The sequence below is a fragment of the Urocitellus parryii genome, chromosome 5 (genome assembly GCF_045843805.1).
Source record: "Urocitellus parryii isolate mUroPar1 chromosome 5, mUroPar1.hap1, whole genome shotgun sequence".
NCBI lineage: Eukaryota > Metazoa > Chordata > Mammalia > Rodentia > Sciuridae > Urocitellus > Urocitellus parryii.
The window spans coordinates 196710345-196724503 of record NC_135535.1 but is presented as its reverse complement, the minus strand read 5'-3'; the positions used below and the strand labels follow the sequence as shown (position 1 = coordinate 196724503).

Sequence of the window (14159 nt, the reverse complement as noted above, 5' to 3'; positions counted from 1 at the left end):
GAGTCTGTTTCAAACGTCAGCTAAAAAGAAAGGTTCCAACATGTGTTGGAAAATGTTAAGAAATAATGCTTAGAACTAGTTGCTTTTCCTTCCTTTAGGGGAGTGATTATTAAGGAGGCCACTGGAGGACATATATGAGATTTACCCAGGGAAATTGTTAGGCTACACAGACCTCCTCCATAAATATTTACGTATTTCTTTTTTTTCTCTCCCTAGATTCAATACTGCAGTGATCCACTGATTGGTGTGGACTGTCTCTTTATCAAGGGTGAAGTTAAGAACCATTGCTTAAGACTTATCAGTAGATAAAGCATTTCTGATTTGAATTCTACAAAAATGTAAGACAATATTTTGTTTTAAGTTACAGTATTTATTCTTTTTTTTTTTTAATTATCCCTCTTAGTCCTGCATGCATTGTTAGCACAAAAAGTTGAACTTGATTGCAACCTCCTTTGAAGAGAGGGTAGGTACACAATTGCCATCTGAATAGCTTTTCCCTAGATGGCCCACGAAGTCCAGACCTTGATAATACTGTCAGTAACCTACACAACGTTCATAGAAAAATTTACTAAATATCCTCTGTTTAATGTAAACAAGGCAGGAGGCCAACAGAGTATTACAGTAACACTATTTTACAGGGCCCAGAAGTATGATTATCATGTTTTAACATACCAAGTGTCACAATGACATGCATATTTTGACATATTGTACAACCCAAAGTGTAATTACAATTTGTGGTTTTAGCACTTCACTGTAACTTCTTCTGTCAATACCTAAGAACTTCATAATTAAATGTTGAATTGTATAGTAATACAATAATTTATGAAATGTTACCATGAATTTATGAAGAAATTCCATAATTTGTGCCCCATAAAATTAAGTGTAACAATCTTTACACTAGCAACAGTGTAAGCAAGCTAAGGATTTTGGTCCTCATATATATATATATACACACACACATATATACACACACATATATATACACATGTACAACACAATAATGTACAATTAAACCAAAAAGCTATGAATCCACTCACAGCTTCCATATTGCACAAACAGATGCTTTATGAGAACATTAAAGGGTTATGTGAGTTCTACCATGAAATTGGCTAAGACAAATCTGAGTTCTATCAAGTAAAGAACGTGGCTCATTAACAAAAATAAACCCAATGACTATACTGTTAGAATGTTAAAAAAAAAAAAAGTGCCTACCTATTTATACAAATGTGAAGCAGGGCTAAAATGCAGTTTGGAACTTGGCTATGGCAATCAATGTTTGAGGTGGCACTTTCTACGCAACACAGTGCATTTTAGTCATTGTTGTGGCAAGTACTGAATAACTGAAGTATTCAGCTTCTGAGAAACAGTGAGGAAAAGATTAGTGTTGTACTATGTTAACAAATTCAACTCACTGTGATAACTTGTGCTGACTCTAGGTCTGAACTAAATATGAAAAAAAAGAAAAGAAAGAAGAAAACTAAAACTTAAGCCTTAGCTGAGAACAAATAAAAGTCATTATAACTTAGGAAAATTACATTTTTAGAAGCAGCATACATATATCAAATATAAGAATTAAAGCTTTTCTGAGCTTGGTTCATGAATTAGCTATAAGGTCCCTCTGTGAAATCAAGGATAAGAACATATTTGGTTTGAGACATAATATCATCGCTACTACACCTATTAAACACTACAAAAACATTAAGAAATATCTAATATCTCTTAATGCCTTGTTTTAAATACATCTGTAGATTGTAACTACCACCTATAGTGGAGACATTGAAGTGTTCCTTGAGTAAACTACAATAAATATAGCAAACTGAATGTTTTCCTATCACTCAAAATCTCTGGAAGAAAATCCTGCATGAAGTAACTCTCTCACTTTTTTTGCTTCACTGTTTTACTTAATGCATTTCTTATGAGCTAAGAAAGATTTGCATCAAATTAGAGATAAAGTCTTCTTGTTTTAACAATGGTACACATTGTAAAGCTGAGACTATTCATGATATAGTTTTTTTCTTAATAGTAAAAACTAATTATAAAGTAAATCAGAAATAGTAATACAATAAAGTAAGCAGATAAGTGTAAAACATGCTTCTAAGCACAGGACCACATGATGTGCATATGCAAACATGCTACATAAAAGGGCTTCTCAGGAGAGTAGAGATACATCTCTCCAGCTGGAACATGACAGTCTCTTCTCCAAATATTAGTGAATGGAAAGATGCAGAGGAAAGTGCTGCTGCTTAATATTTCAACTTAAAAAAAAAAAAGCTTAAAAGTGACAACTGAGGGATAAGTATCATTTAAAGACAGAAAAGAAAGACATAGCAAACAAATTGTGCAGCCCACTTGGCATGCTGTGCACAGCGCAGCTTGGCTAAACTTGTCACCCCATGTGTGCCCACTCCTGGACACCCCGAATTCCCACAATCCTTTAACATGTAAACAGGACATTCAAAGACTGTTTTGTTTAATCTCTTTAGAATCATTGCAGACCAGCAAAAAAACCCAACAAAATGAAAAAAATGTAAACAGTAAGAGGCCATTGGCATTCTGATTGCTAAGAGTTATCAGTTGGTTCCCCACCTGGACGCACTTCGATAACAAAAACAAATTATAAAGCAATTTCATCAGCAATTTTCAGAAAGGGAGGGAAAAAAGCTTCTCAACCCAGTATGTGTTAATTTAATTGGGTTAAAAAAATATCATTTTAGCAAATGCTACCAATGATGAGCATAAATTCGATGTTGCTGCAAAAAATGACAATTTAAATCAACTGGGACCCAGACATGGAAATCAACCACTAACATGGCTATGTGCACAGAGGAGTAAAAGAACATTTCTTTAAAAATATATATATTATATTAATCAAGAATTTATCATATTAAATTGTTATTCTTAGAAAAGCTGAAGAAAGTTAATGTTGCTCTACACATTTTTATCTCCTATAATTAACTCAATTCCTTTGTTGGTTCCTGAATTATATATATTTTTTCTCATTTACAGTTTTTTAAATATTTTTGTTTGATAAGAATCATAACCGTAAAAAGTTATAAAATTAGTAATTTTTTTGCTGCTTATTAATCCAAAAGAATATAAGCATTTGAGTCCCAGAGAATGTAAATGCCTTGCTGCCTAAAAGGATATTAAAAAAACAGAAGTATCATCAAAGTCGTGACATCAGAAATTGTGCAGCTTTCACACAGTTGTTGGAAATGCCTTATTTCCTGCAAGTCCCTCAACTGCTTCCGGGGTTCAACAACGTGCAAATCTATAGAGAGAACCACTGTGATAAATAAAGCAACAAAAACAGGTTGCCGCATTTTATTGCGTGTTCACTCAATGGTTCTTAACGGTTCTGTGCAGTTTACTTCCTTTAAAAAGGCTTTCGTCCTCTCTCGGCTGGGTGGAACTGTCTTTTCTGATGGACTGTACACAATCGTCCGGATCCCTAGTGACTTGAAAGACGTCAGTCATGGTGTGGAGGAAGTGTGGTATTTCACAAATGCGATGGCCGCCAGCTCCTTACAGAACTCTTCTAACACAATCACACCCTCTAGCAACGTGATGTGGTCGATACTAGAGAAAAAACAGAGGACAGATTGACTATCAACAGATCTTTACATTGGGCGAAATATTTGGATCACTGAGCACATAAAATTTGGACTTACATAGGACCTTCAGGTTCCAAACCAAGCAACCGCTTTCTGACTAACAGCAGCTTGGGGGTGAAGTCTTGAATACGCTGAATTCGAACCATAAGGTCACCAACAACCTGCAGCAGAGATAGGGAGCTCAGCTCCTGAAATCAACTACATAAAAGTTCTTGGATAAAATCCTCTCTCCCTGTCACCAAATAAAGAACCCCAATTTTCACTACTCTGTAACCATCTTTGACCAAGGACTCATATCTGTTCTTTAAAATATTAAAATTATATATATTGTTTAAGCAAATAAATTTGTCTCCCACTCCCACATTTTGTAATAGTTCAGAATGTATGATAATTGCTTTAAAACAATAGATACACAATACTCTTCACTGGGTGTCACTAACTACATACAGTGATATGAAAAGGTTCAGCCATGCCAGAGAACATAAGAGAGTGAGACTCACCCTGACGATGACAGAGAAGAGGGATCGACAGCCAGAGGCCAGGTTCACGTAGGGGTCCAAAAGGTACTCATGTGTATGTGGATGAGGGAAGAGGGAAAGTCTGGACAACACTGAGGTCACCTGTAAATTCACATCGTATGGCTGTGCAGAAGGACAGAAAGACAGCAAGAGTAATGTACAACATACACACTCTATGTACCTAATTTACCACTTGGATTTGTCTGAGAAAGAAAAATCCATCCTCCACATGTTGTTCTTCAATGAAAATATCTATAACCAAACTACCTCTGACCATTTGCATCAAAGCACATATAGCACAGTCCTAAAACTTAAAAAACAAAAAATAGGAAGCGTGCATAGAGACAAAGTTCAAGAGGGCATCAAACCCACCAGTGTGTCATATATAATATTAATTACAAACCACAGAGGACATATTAAGTCCAAGATCAAAGAAGAGAAGGTATTCATCTTCTTAGATAGGGTCACATTATTCCAGAAATTATATTCCCCACCTCAGATTATCCAATGATTGCCAATTACCAAAAGCACACGTACAATAAGATAAAGTCCAATCACAGAGCCTTATCAACAGAATAGAAGTGGATGGAACAGAAATGGCTGCTACTCTATAACTCCAGGTCCTGAGGAGATTCAAAATGGCGCTTGCAGACAAGGAGCAGCTTAGCGACTACATGAAATCCGCTCTCCCTGCAATTGTACACCTATCCAGTACAGTTCCTCAGACATATTGTGTATACAATACACAACTTTACTTGAATTCTGGTTGTTAATTTCCATTTATTCTTCATAGAAGCCAGCCTGAAAGTACTTTACAGTGTGTCAACATCAGAGCAAAAGATCTACTAGACAAAACAAGTCCTTATTATTTGCTTAGAACTTTCAAAAGAAACCTCTTGACCCTTCCAGTTTTCTTTTTCCAAGGAGCCAAATGAAACCAATTGGCTGAAACAACATTGAGCTGGATGAGAACCTAGGTGAGTGAAACAGAGATGGCATTTCAGGGAAGGAAAGGGTGATTTAGGACCAAGTTTAACATTAGCAGTGGGAACTGGAAGCTTTATTCTCATCCTCTGAGCAGACTTTAAACCCTTGATCATAATGGAATATCAATTAGAAGTGAATCTCTGACATTCATAGGAGAATCTTAGACATTATACTGAATATCTTTTGTTTTATGGGCATAAAATCTCAACTCGTAGGCCTGAAGTACAATCTTAGTCTTTCTTACTATAAAACTCTTGAATGTGGATGTTTTAAAAGAAGAAAAATTATCCAAGTCACTCTTTTTCAAAAATGTAGCCTTAAGCAAGAAAAATGAAAGGAAATTTGTATTTATAATAGAGTCTAAGAGTTTATTCTACTTGATAATATTTGTGATCCAATAGTTTTCTTCAAGACTCAATAAACAATTAAATTGTATTTTAGGTAAAAAGAAATGATTTATAAAAATAAATTTTTAAAAATGCATTTGATAAAAATGGGGACAAAATAATTTAAAATATAACAAGTCCAGAATTGTACATTCTTCATTTCAGGTTGTTAAGATTTTTGTATCTCTAAAGCCTGCCACTTGTAGGTGCCACCATTATTTGTCTTTAAGTAAGGCTATTTTATGATCTAGATTTTGTAATTTCTCTGTATGGTACTACTTTGGTTTGAAACTTTATTTGAACAAAAATCTAGGTCTTGAATTCTTTAAGAATTTTTAAGGCTGACGCTGATTCTTTCCTTCTTCTTTTTTGCAGTGCTTGGGATCAAACTCAGGGCTTTGCGCATGGAAGGTAAGCAAGAAGCACTCTCCCACTGAGCTATACCCCAGCCCCAGCCCAGATTATTTCTTTTCTTGTTTTTTTTTGTTGTTGTTGTTTTTGAACCCACAGGTGCTTAACTACTGAGTCATATCCCCAGCCCTTTTTGTATTTTTTATTTAGGGACAGTGTCTCACTGAGTTGTTTAGGGTCTTGCTAAATTGCTGAGGCTGGGTTTGAACTCATGGTCCTTCTGCCTCAACCACCTGAGCAGCTGGGATTATAGGTGTGTGCCACTGTGCCTGGCCCAGATTATTTCTTAATGATATCAAAATAAAATTATTTTCAGCAGAATAGAATTATCTCACTATATTCTGAATCGGTCTCTTCTTTGTAACCTTAAAACAAGTTGATATTTGGGGGGCTGTTAGTAGTGTTTATATCTATTATTTAGGATCCCTTTATTTTGTGCTTTATACAGTATTCACCTGAAAGGAAAGTTAATCAGATTCTCTGATATGTCAAAAGGACTTGGTCCATTTTTTTTACTGAACTCACACTGATTATAAAATCTGAATTTTGGGACGATAATCTTTGACTTGAAAGCAATTTGCCAGGTGCTGTGGTGAATGAGTATAATTCTAGCAACTAGGAAGGTTGAGGCAAAAGGATCACAAGTTCAAGGTCGGCCTTAGTAATCTAACAAGACCCTGTCTCAAAATAAAAAATAAAAAGGACTGGAAATAGAACTCAGCAGTAAAGTGCACCAAGGTTCAATCCCTAGCACCAAAAAAAAAAAAAAAAAAAAGAAAAGAAAGGAAAAGCACACTGCTGTCACCAGCAGTCAACCCTCTACTAAAGGATAAATATGCAGATAGTCAAAACAAGATGGAAACTATTTTTAAAAATCTCAATCGATAATTCTCTAAAATTTCTAAATATTCCTGTTTTAAACAACAATTTATATTTTAGAAGTCTTTTAAATTGCTTATTTCATTTAATTCTTACAAGCAAATTTGAGTAGGAAATTAGGTCAAGTAGCATCAATCTCACTGTAACAGTATGGAGTGGGACAAATGACCAAGTTCCCCACCTAAGCTCACACTCTTCATTCTTGGAGCAGGACAGGACTTGGCTTCCTTATTTTTCCTGACTTTCTTTACATTATGTTGTGGATTTTGGCATTTTGCTATGTTTTTAAAATCACCACAGCTAAAAACAATACTACGAGTGACAACCACAACAGTGTCTGTGAACACTGGATTCTTTAACTTCTCAGCTCCACACTAGGACACACTGGTGCTTTACTAACTATCCACACTGAATGTTTAACCAGCTTCATTACCTTGGCCTTGCTGGGGATTCACCCTATGAAAATGCAAGTACATATCATTCTCAGAAAAAAACATTTAGAAGAGAAAGAAAATGAAATGAAACCAAATACACTGAGTACCCTGGACTCACGCACTGTCTTTGAGATCATATTGCCCAGGTTCTTACCAAAAATGCTTGGAAAACCAAGGTGCTAAAGAATAACAGTGTCAGGCTGGGCTTCAGAGCTTACTAGCTCTAAGTTATATAAAACAGGGACTCCTCATTTATAAAATAACACTGGAACTCTGTCTTGCTATGCTATGGGGTGACAGGAGGAACATCAGCTCTGCGGGGAGCTCTAAGCCTTCGGACATTCTCTCCAGGGACTTCTTCTGTGTCACTCTCCAACCAGAGGAAGAACACCCAAGTGTGATGACCACTTGGGGGATTTTTCAATTAAAGCCACAAACAACTATTTAAAATTTAGATTCCTTTTTTAGTGCTTTTGGTCAAAATATCCAAAGATCACTAACTCCATGCTGACTGTTAATATCTCTTGCTTGTTAGCTTGATCAGATTCAAACTAATCCTGGCAAATTAGAGCAAAACAACAATCAAGTGATGAATTCCGGCCACCCAGGAGATTTACACAGCTGCAACACCAGACCACACTCAGGAACGCCAGATCTGCAGACTCGGGCTGTCTGGCTTCAACAGCAAAATGCTAGAAATAGCCCACATGCTATTAAGTAGTTAGAACAAGGACCTGGTCTCTTTATTGGTAACTGCCGGAAGCGGGCATGATTGAAGATGCTAACCTAGTGAAATACTTCTTAAATTATAATTCTTCCTACTTTCTGGTCACTAAAGGAAGTCTGCTTGTGGAATAAACTTCCTTTGTAACTCCTGACGCTCTCACAAGTATTTAACTCTAATGCCAAAAGAGCAAGCACTTTGATATATAAATTTAAAGTTAGTTCTAAATTGGTTAACTCAGCTTCTGTATTGAGGCATGTGCCAGCTGCTTTATTTCAAGTGCATCTCAATCTCGGTGTGCAAAACTCTATTGTCACTGTTTGTCAGAGAGGGAGGAGGGAGTCTATAACCGGAATTCATTTCTCATGACAGTTGCAAGATATTGGCTGATGGCGATCTCCATCCACTTTTTGAGCAATTTAGTAAATTAACCTTTTTTATTTCTCTTCTCTCTTAAGAAAATGAGCATCATAAATTCATAAAGACCCAGGCTACTCCCTTCATAAATTCTCTATCTGAAGACACAAGTTCATTATCGCACTGAGATCAGAGTGTTCAAGATTCTATTGAAATGACATATGGGGTTTTCTGAACTAAGCTTGACAAGTTTTACTCTCTATTTTTACTCACTGACTGTAACACCTAAAATGCTAAGTTACTCAGAAAGGAAGTCACCACAACATGAGGAGTAAGATACACAATTCTGTGGTGTCTAGTAGGCCAAGTGATGGCCACTAGGCCAATAGCATACTCAATGCATCAGAAATTCGCCAGCTCTTGGCAACTAATCCATATGCAAAAGTCATCTAGTGGAAAAATAAGAAAACAACAGAAGTACTTAACAGAAAAATCTAAACAAGGATTGAGATTGTACCATGCTAAATGCTAACAAAATAATACAAAGATTAGTATTTTAAAATGCATTACCTGGTCAAGAATTCGGCCCATTCTGTCAAATAAAACTTTCAAAAAATGACCTTCAAAAAAAGCTTCTTCTAAATTGCACTTTTCCAATGCTTTTGGAGACCCAGGCCACTCCCATCTTAAGCAGATAGCACAGTAGTCCCGGAACTAGGGGGGAAAGCATTTGGATCATTAAAGAACTAACAAAAACCACATTGACATAGAATATAAGTGACTTCCTCAAGTAGGCATATAAAGAAGCATCTGAATGGGTGAGGTACCCTAGGGGAGGAGGCAGTTAGGGGGCAGGTGACACCCAACAAGGAGGGGCACCAGGAGGACTCTCTCCTGCGGTCACCAGTATACGCTGGTGGGAAAGGCAGGTTTAACATGGAGAAGATACTTCCTTTAATAACTGTGCTCTTGCTCTTTCTTTAAAGCATTTAATCATTAGTTATTTTCATGTCAGATTTGAGCACTTTTTATTTAATTATTTATTTTTTAGTGCACCACAGAGGTACATAATAGTGGGATTCATTTTAACATACTCCAAAATGCATATAACAGTTTTCTTCATTTAATTCTCAGTACTACCTCCTCCCCTTCCTTCCTCCTCCCCCCCACCCCTCTTCTCTACTCTATTGGTCTTCCTTCAATTTATTTATTTTTTAATTGGTGTATTATACTTATATAACTATAATTATGGGCTGGGGATGTGGCTCAAGCGGTATCGCGCTCGCCTAGCATGCGTGCGGCCCGGGTTCGATCCTCAGCACCACATACCAACAAAGATGTTGTGTCCGCCAAGAACTAAGAAAAAATAAATAAATATTAAAATTCTCTCTCTCTCTGTCCCCCTCTCTCTCTCACTCTCTCTTTAAAAAAAAATATATATATATAACTATAATTATGCTGCAGAAGCCCTAAGAAGGTTAATGTTTTAAATAGGAGGGGCTAAACAAGTTCTGCAAAGTTGCAGATACAAGATCAATATATAAAATCAGTTGTTTTCTATACACTAGCATGAAAAATCAGAAAATAAAATTCACAAAACTATTTCACTTATGATAGCATTGAAAATAATGAAATGCTTAGGAATGAATTTAACAAAGGAAGTACATGACTTGTATACTGAAAACTAGGGCATACTGTTGAAGAATCTTGGCCATCCCGTGCTCCTGAATGGGAAGATTCAATATTGTTGAGATGGCTCTGCTCCCCAATTACATCTATAGACTCGGTATAATCCTTATAAAATTCTAACAGTGCCCCCCCATTTTTTTCTTTTTAGAAATGGACAAAGTAATTCTAAAATTCATTTGGAAGTACAAGGAACTACAAGTAGCTAAGTTGGAGGACTCATACTTCTTAATTTCATATTGAATAATCAGACAATAATCAAGACAGTCCTGGGATAGGGACAGAAACATAGACCAGTAGAACAAAATGGAGTCTTGAAATGAACCTTATGTTTATGGCCAATACATGGGAACGAACTTTTCAACAAATGGCACTAAGGCAACCGGATATCTACTCCACCCCACACTATATACAATAATTAATTCAAAATAGATTAAAGACCTAAAAAGAGCTGGGGGCACATGGTGCAGGTCTGTGATTCCAGAGACTCGGGTGGCTGAAGCAGGAGGATCACAAGTTTGAGGACAGCACAGGCAACTCAGTGAGACCCTGTCTCAAAAAGACTGGGAGTAGAGCTCAGTGGTACAGCGCCCCTGCATTTAATTCCCAGACTAAACAAAAACAAAAACAAAAACAGCCAGGCACAGTGGTGCACACCTGTAACATCAGAGGCTTGGAAGGCTGAGGCAGGAGGATCATGAGTTCAAAGGCAAACTCAGTGACAGTGAGGCACTAAGCAACTCAGTGAGATCCTGTCTCTAAATAAAATACGGAAAAGGGTGGGACATGTGGCTCAATGGCTGAGTGTCCCTGAGATCAATCCCTGTACAAATAAAACAAAAAACAAAAACACCTAACTGTACATGCACAAGCTAAAACTATAAACTCTTAAAAATTTGCATAAAAATCTGATTTTAGACTAGATGATGATTTGTAGGCATGAATATTCAATAGAATATTTGAAGCCACAAAACAAAGTACTGATGCATGCTATGACATGAATGAATATTAAAAACATCATGCTAAATAAAAGAAGCCAGACATAAAAGGCTACATAGAGGGGGCTGGGGTTGTGGCTCAGTGGCAGAGCGCTTGCCTCGCATATGTAAGGCACTGGGTTTGATCTTCAGCACCACATAAAATAAATAAATAAATAAACAAAATAAAGATTTTTTTTTTTTTAATTTTTAAAAAAAGGCTACATATAGTACGATCCCATTGGTAGAAGATAGCAGAAGAGGCAAAGCCACAGAAACAGAAAGCAGACTGGTGGCCCAGGGGGTAGGCCTGGGAGGAGGAGTGGGAAGAGGAAACATGAAAGGGACTGCTTAACTCAGTCAGGTGAGTGACAAAAATGTTCTGAAGTGAGTTAGTGATGATAGTGCACAACACTGTGAATGTACTAAAAGTCATTGAATTGTATACTTTGACATTGTTAAAATGGTGAATTTTATCTTAATATATATTTGTTAAAGGAGTGGTATTTGTTTTTTACATTTTTCAATGTAAAATGCTATAGAAAGGAAATCAGAATGAGAGAAGACCATTTAATAATTAAATCTTGGAGAAAGCAGCTTCAGAAAGGTAGAAGAAAGGAGCGAGGTGGGTAGTGGAGCAACACATGTCAAATACTAGGGACCGGGAATTGAGGATAACAGCCCGAGAGTTGGGCACCAGGGTGGGGGGTGGGCAGAATTATCATGCTATCATGTGTAGGATCAATAGGGGAAATGGATCCAGGTGAAATTTAACTTAAAGAGAAAAAAACAAAATTAACAGAGCATAGAGAAAACTTGAAATAGAGACCACAGTTAGTTAAAAATGCAAAGTAAGGTCACAACTGGACTACTTGATTTGGGGTAATGGCTGTGGGCAACTAGGCAATGTGACAAGGTATGCAAGTGCACTTAGATCTCATTTCCAAAAATTAATCATGTCACTGACCTGCCTGTGAGCGTCTCGGAGGTAGGTATCATATCCAGTGCCCTCAACATGGTAGGATGATTTTGCTTCATCCGGGACCAGACAGAGAAAACTTGAATGAAAAAGACCACAATTAAAAACAGAAATACTCTCATAATCCAATAGTATTTTCGTATCTATTAAAGTATCTAGTAATATCTTAAGTTTATTCAAGCGTTAAAAACAATTGGAGCCAGGTGCAGTGGCACACATCTATGATCCCAGCAGCTCAGGAGGCGGAGGCAGGAGGATTGTGAGTTCAAAGCCAGCCTCAGCAAAAGTGAGGTGCTAAGCAACTCTCTGAGACCCTGCCTCTCAATAAAATACAAAGAATAGGGCTGGGGATGTGGCTCAGTGGTCGAGTGCCCCCAAGTTCAATCCCTGGTACCTAATAACAAACAAAAAAACAAAAGGATACTTGAAAAATAAAATTATATTTTAAGTCCTTATTATGAATCAGATTTCCAATTCACTGATTAAATACTCTGATTATTTAAAGTTTTATTAAACAATGATTAATTCCACTTGAGCTAGAAGTAAGCCTAAAAGGGACTTTTGGTTTTCTTTTTAGATTGCTTCACAATGACAGATTGCCATGGTATCTATTAATCTCAGGAAACTAGCTTTTAAGTAATTGAACTTCAGAAATTTTTATGCACCACAATTTTTCATTTGAGCCACATGCAATTTTTTTTTTTAACATCAACTGCCATACCCAGGCATATCAGTGACAGGACTAAAAGGACAGGGGAAAGAAAGAAAACTGCCACAGAAAAGGTACTTAAAAAAACTACAAAATCATGAACTAAAAACAAGGAATATCCTGTTTAACACATGCTTAATAAGCACAGTTTGTCAAATTGGCTATTCTCAAATGTTTTTATAATTGGAAATTACTTAAAATTAAGTCTTTTACATATATAAACCTGGATACTCAAGGATTCAATTAACCACTACTATTTTTAGATTTATTTTTCTATTAAGCAGAGCTGTTCTCTCGGCATCCACAGCTACTCCTAGGCTGTCATGGGCTATATAATAAATTTAAAAAGCTGACATACTATCTGAAGGAGACTGAGTTTTGAATATATTTTAAACAATCTAGGAGCAGGGCTAGTATATATTATAAAAACAAATAAAAGAGATATAAGTCAAATTTATATAGCAACTCACCTATTTACAATTTTATGGACTTCAGTTTTCCCATCATTTCTAGGGTGGTCTGGAGTAGCAGGAGGTGAAGAGTTAAGCCACTCTTGGTTTGATAAAATATTATCTGGTGGAATGTCAGTAAATAATGGATCTTCTTCCAGATCTCTATGTTTAATTTAATGATGCATAAAAAAATTATTATGACATTTTCTAAACCAAAGGGTCTTTGCTATGTTCTGAAAAAAATTACATAATTTTTCTAATATAAAAAATTGAGGAATAATATCTTTTATAAACAAATTACTATTTTATACTAACAATATCAAGACTATGCTAATTTTGTTATGAGGTTTAATGAATGTCTTACAATTTTAAAGGATGGTAGGTAGTATCAGGACTTCTGGATTTTACTTTTAAAACTTGTAAGCTATTAGAGGTACTTTTTAAGCATAGGGAAAGAACTAAGAAAGTTCTGTCTCCAAGGTGAACATTCAACTCACAGAATCAAACACATACTTACACTGCTCCTGCTATTAAGCCATTCTCTACCACGTCTTTATCTTCTGGGCACAAAGGTTTATATTCTGTATAGTTTCTTTCTTCAAGATTTCTTAGGACTAAGTTGTAAAGAATATGCTCATTGGGTTTTTGTAGAAGATGTTCAAACATTCTCAATGTCATGATGCTTATCTGAAACCAAAGTTGATAAAAGCTGACTGAAAAATATCTTCACACATATATTAAAATCAGTACTTTAAAGAATCCAAGCCCAATACTAAATCATTACACAACTTACCTCATCAGATATGTGATCGCAATGCTCAATTAACCTATGTCTTAAAGGATGTCTGCTAATTTCCGCCAGAGTTTCTGGTTCCCTCTGTTCTCCAAGGATAAAAACCACCATTTCTTGAAGCAATACATCAGAGGTTACTTGCCGAACGATACGATGAAGCAGAGCAGTTGATGTCAGAATACCCATCTCAGAACTGAGCACAACAAACAGGTCATTAGAGGGCAGAAACGACAGTCTTTTTTTTTTTTTTTTT

At 36.2% G+C, this 14159-nt stretch overlaps 1 protein-coding gene across 1 annotated transcript in view; it reads right to left on the bottom strand.

Annotated features, from left to right (window-relative positions):
* Window positions 1-388: 388 nt before the first annotated feature.
* The window catches only part of Fhip2a (FHF complex subunit HOOK interacting protein 2A), a 36963-nt gene continuing 23192 nt past the window's right edge, over window positions 389-14159 (bottom strand). The window contains exons 10-17 of the mRNA XM_026389182.2: window positions 13907-14099; window positions 13631-13800; window positions 13132-13275; window positions 11941-12031; window positions 8881-9024; window positions 4115-4255; window positions 3672-3775; window positions 389-3579 (exon numbers count right to left, since the gene is read on the bottom strand). Coding sequence (XP_026244967.1) covers window positions 3474-3579; window positions 3672-3775; window positions 4115-4255; window positions 8881-9024; window positions 11941-12031; window positions 13132-13275; window positions 13631-13800; window positions 13907-14099 — 1093 coding nt within the window. The 3' untranslated portion in view covers window positions 389-3473. The remainder of the gene's footprint in view (window positions 3580-3671; window positions 3776-4114; window positions 4256-8880; window positions 9025-11940; window positions 12032-13131; window positions 13276-13630; window positions 13801-13906; window positions 14100-14159) is intronic.